Raw genomic sequence first — 5,126 nt, forward strand, 5'->3', positions numbered from 1 at the left:
ATCCATGATTAGAAATGTGTGACTGAAGTGTTCTTAAACTATACAGGACCTGAACTATATACAAGAATCAAAAGGACAGCCTGTATTTACATCAAGAAACTTCCACTACCACGGCATTATACCAAGAACTCAACACAGTGTTACAGCTGGTATTTACTTAGGATTTTAGCTTTAAATCAGTATAACACAAAACTAAGCTCAGGAAACACCCTGAAAAAAAGAACATGTTTATTAAATATGACTTCTATTATGCCACAAAACAAATATCCATTGCCGGATATTCTTACAAGTTCAGTGTTTGAAATAGTGTGCTGTTTTATAAAGAAACTAAAGTTTCAGAAAGATTGCTGGGGAATAAAAAGAAAGGAAGAAAAGAAAAACTGGGGGAAGGACAGCAGATACCAAGTGAAGAATTAGATTTGAATAACTAAACCAAGCTGTTAGCACAAGTTTAAGACAGTCACTGCATGCAGAAACCCCTTGGAAAAGTGTCATACAGATCTGAGTAGGTTGTAATACACAAGCTTAAGATGTAACTTCACCAAATTCTTCCACACCAGTTGCTAGGACTTTTCCCTATAAAGTGGAAGAATTTTAAGATTAAATTCCAGATTATCCAGTTTGAGATTAATAGCTTTACTCTCCAAGAAATCCAGTGTATGAACCTATATTACATTTTTCCAATGCTACTTTAAAAAAGGCAAACTATAAACTTTTCAATTCACTTTTTACATTGAACTTTTCAAAGAAAACCAAAGTGATGTCTTTAATTCGCATTAAAGTGGTCAAACATTTCTCCTGTTTCTCCCCTCCCAAAAGTGCAAAAAACAAGTTGCTGCTTGGTCCACAAACATAATACATCATGTACAGCGAGAGATTTTCCTTCTGATGGAGTACTGCTGCCAACCCATCACTTCCAGTTTCTACTCCAAGAAAAGTGTCAGCGTCCAAAGACGGAATTCAATTCCAGTAAAATTAATTCTACAATCTGATTCTGGTATACTGTGTGGACTGCTATGTTACCAGTCTCTTTCTCTGGTTTTAATAAGGTTGGACCAAAAACTATTGCTACACTTTGATAGGTCATTCGGTTCTTCTCTCCATTTTCTACAACTCTGAAAGAGAAACAAAAGATACATAAAAAGGGGATTTATCAGTGCTAGAGTAGAAGGGTAACAGGAAAAAGACACAGTCCTAAGCAAATGAATATTCACAGTATTTATTTAATGAGTAGTCTTGTTATCAGGACCTACAGCTGCTGTGATTTCCTCTATGGAAAAGTTTTATTTTGAAGTGCTATTCCTGATCCTCTCTCAATCCCTCAAACACAAGGGCTTGGCAGAGAACCCCGCAACTCTGACATTTTCTCTGAAGTCTGTTTGGTGCTCTGCAAGCTTGTATAAATACAGACTGACAGATTGGTTTCATCAAATCAAACACAGGCAAGAAATATGCAGTAGGAACAGTCAGCTAGTACTTTTAACTGGACTAGTTAGCTTTAAGAGAGGCTCCGCAATACAAAGCCTTTCCTTCTATCTGCTACTTACCTCTTCAGATGTCTAAAGAGTACCTGCATAGTGTCCTGATTTGGTTTTGGCAACTGTTTGATTAAATCTTTAACAGCATGGACACGCTGCCTTGGTTCTTGTTCTACAAAAGGATGAGGTGGAGAAACAAAAATTCGGTATTTTTGTTTAAAACTTCATCATAAAATTTAACACACAGGGAATAAAAGCAAACGTTTTGCAGTGCTAATGAGAGATAAAATAGTGACACCTCCTGGCAGGACCGTGCATTACTGACAGGCAACGTCAAGGAAACCTTACATAGGTTCTAACAAAAACATTCTTTTTGCTGTTGAAAATAATTAATTATAAGTTTTGAGCAGAACTTATACAAAAATCAAGCACACATAGGTTTTCCAGACTTACTAATTGCATTGACAAAGTCATTGAAGTGATTGTAAGTGAACAGTGGCTCTGGCAATTCTCTGAAAAACATCTTTAGAGCTCCTGTGATGACATGTATGTCTTCCCATTTACTGTCGTTCAAGTCTAGTTTCTCATCTGAAAGAGAAAAATGACTAGTGTTAACGTTAATAATTTAACTATAAAAGCTTTTTACAAATAAACTGAACTACTCTTCTGTTCTTACTGCTTTTACAGCAGTGAAGACTCCAGCCCTGCTGCAGTGTAAAAGGGGATACAAAAGCTCAACCGCTACAGAGATGGCCAAACTCTGCCTACTGCACTACATGCAGCTCCACTACACGAAGGGCATTTTCAAGAGGGGAACAGGAGCTGCTGATGCAACACAAAATTTACTGTTAGATCCTGTCAATCAGGAAATGAGGTGTCAGATTGTAGACAGGCTACTGTCCTCTTCCTAATTGCAAGCTGCCTATTGATTCTGATTGAAAAAATACTGAAATACAACCATATGAAAGGGTTTTATACACAGAGCATGGTAAAGAGAAGCTAAACACCCACATACTAAAAAGGAGTAGCAAATCTTGCTAAAAATTATTAATTTAGAATTTTAATGCTAGTGGATGTTTAATATGCTTACTGGTTTTCCAGTTACTTTGTTAGAAATAATCCCTTCCCTTCAAATTCAAATATTAGAAAGAAATTCTTTACTGTGAGGGTGGTGAGGCCCTGGCACAGGCTACCCAGAGAAGCTGTGGCTGCCTCATCTCTGGCAGTGTTCAAGGTCATGCTGGACAGGGATTTGAGCAACATGCTCTAGTGGAAGGTGTTCCTGCACATGGAAGGGGGTTGGAAGTAGGTGGTCTTCAACATCCCTTCCAACTCAAACCATTCTGATTTGAGTTCTATTACCATGTTTCTTTAGAACTGTGTTCTAGCAATGCCCCCATGCTCCACAGAACACTAAACCTCCAGGATGCCAGGTTTTTCAAATTACGTGTATTACACAGTAAATTCTGTAATTCTAAAGTAATTTTACTTTAAAAATGACAATCATTTCCCATGAAAGACTGCAGTTATACATTAAGAAACCTTTTTTCTGAACTTCCTATGAACTTCAATACGCAATTGTAACATAGTTGAAGGAAGCTTACCATGATTGACTGCAAATCTTAGCTTCTGTATCACTGCAAGATTGCCACTAACTCGGTATAAGCCATCAACATCTAATCCTAAAACAAAGGGATTAAATCTGTTTTAATACATTACACATGCATGAATTCTGGAATCATTATGTTGCTGCTTTATAGGTCTACCCAGCAAAATTAAAAGAAACCCATCTTGTAACAAAGAACGCTCACTTGAACAACGAAACAAAAAAGTTAAACTAGCTTTCTTGATGGGGAGGGCATATCAGAGGAGGTTTAGTTTGCCTGCACAGGTTTGACAGCATCAAGCTGAAAGTAATCTCTAAAACTTCCTACACAGTAGAACAGTAGTAATGAGGCAACAGCTCCAAGTTTCCCAATGATCCTAGGTGTCTCTAAGATGCTCTTGGTGGGTAGACAGGGTGTATATGGGGGTCCAGCATGCAAGAACCAAGTATTTTGTGGATGTTCAGCTTTTTAATGTATGGTTAAGAAAAATCAAGTCATGCATAAAGAGCATCTCAAAGTTGTCAAGTGATCAGGTTTGCATGGAGAAGTAATGATGTGCATGCACACTCATCAATACCCAACAGCCTACAAAACAGAATGGGTAGTCTTTTGCCTTTACAGTATTGCACACTCAACCAGAAAACAAAACCGTGTCTCTGTGGTTGCTACTGTAGTTACTCAAAAGTGATTAGGAGGTAAAGAATTTAATTGAAATTCCACTTGAATGCAGCATGTGAGTCAGTGCCACTAAGAGGATGAGTGTTGCCAGAATACCTGCAAGTCCCTGTAGCTCCTCAAGGAGTTGTCTGATGCAACACAGCACTGTAAACAGCACCATCTGACATATCCCTTTTCCCCATAATCCACTAGTCATTCCTTTACAGAAAGAACTGATTTGAAGTGTATTGGCAGTAGGAAGAAGAGTTGGAGAAGCAGGGGGGAAAAGCTGTTCATTTCTGTCAGCTTCCCCTCACGTATTTAAAAAAGGAAAACTTCACCACTATCTTCACTGCAGTCCTGCCTTTAAAATAAAAAAGAAATAAAAAAAGAACAAAGCAAAATAACCCCTTTCTCACAAACTGCAGACCACAAATGGAATAAATCCTGCTGTTACAAACAAGGGCACGGTTTGTTGAACTGGGGTACAGCAATAGAAGCAATTATTTTTCCCTCCCAGGCCATAAAACAGCAGCATTCAGAAAGAGGACTATGGGCTGCAACAAAATCCTAAATGAAGTTCCCATGGAAGATGCCTTAAAATTCTCATGTAGTATTCCCCTGTAACACTTACCCTAATTCTCAAGACAATGTTTTCAGATTAACAGACTGGTATATATCTGAATGATGATTATGGAGACTCCATAATCGCCTCTCAGTCATCTTTTCCAAGAGATAGGGCAATGACAACAGCAAGAAACAAGCATGAAAACCAGCAGAGACTACAGCCATGCCAGGAGCCATAACCAACATATTTTCAACAAAAATGTGGAGGTGACCCTTGTATCAAGACAACCCAGAAGATCACAATTTAAAACAATTTTCTCAGTTATTAAATAGGAGAGACTTATTTTCAATGAAAGCAAACAAAAATTGAGTCAATATGTGGATACTGATAATGTCCAGAATTGCATAAAACTTCACATAGCAATCGGTGTAACTGGCTGAAGGGCATCGAACCGATAGATTTGTCTTCTTCAGGGCATATACAGAGCAGGAACACAACTTTTTCCTAGAAGTTTGTTTCAAGGAAGTTTTCATATAAATGATTGTTAGTATGCTTAAATCTTCCAAAAATGAATGGTTGCGTTCTGACAGTCTCTCTCTTTTCATCTGGAAAAACACCTTGATGGGCTGAGCTCTTCTATTACTTCTTGTAATCCCTCTTTCCTTAGAGCCTTGCTGCCAGGAGGCTGTCCTGCCTTGTCCTGAGCTTGAAATATACTGAAGAGGATCAATTTCTCCAAAATAAGATTTCCTTCCCTCTCTCCATTTCGGACCCCACCGACCCCCCCCCCCCCCCCCCATTCAAACATCATTCACA

At 38.4% G+C, this 5,126-nt stretch overlaps 1 protein-coding gene across 1 annotated transcript in view; it reads right to left on the reverse strand.

Annotated features, from left to right (window-relative positions):
* Positions 1-658: 658 nt before the first annotated feature.
* Positions 659-5,126, reverse strand: part of ARHGAP12 (Rho GTPase activating protein 12) — a gene marked incomplete at its 5' end in the record, with an annotated part of 22,858 nt that continues 18,390 nt past the window's right edge. The window contains 4 exons of the mRNA XM_010010636.1: positions 659-1,115; positions 1,548-1,650; positions 1,932-2,066; positions 3,083-3,160. Coding sequence (XP_010008938.1) covers positions 941-1,115; positions 1,548-1,650; positions 1,932-2,066; positions 3,083-3,160 — 491 coding nt within the window. The remainder of the gene's footprint in view (positions 1,116-1,547; positions 1,651-1,931; positions 2,067-3,082; positions 3,161-5,126) is intronic.

The sequence above is a fragment of the Nestor notabilis genome, unplaced genomic scaffold, assembly GCF_000696875.1.
Source record: "Nestor notabilis isolate BGI_N333 unplaced genomic scaffold, ASM69687v1 scaffold1483, whole genome shotgun sequence".
NCBI lineage: Eukaryota > Metazoa > Chordata > Aves > Psittaciformes > Psittacidae > Nestor > Nestor notabilis.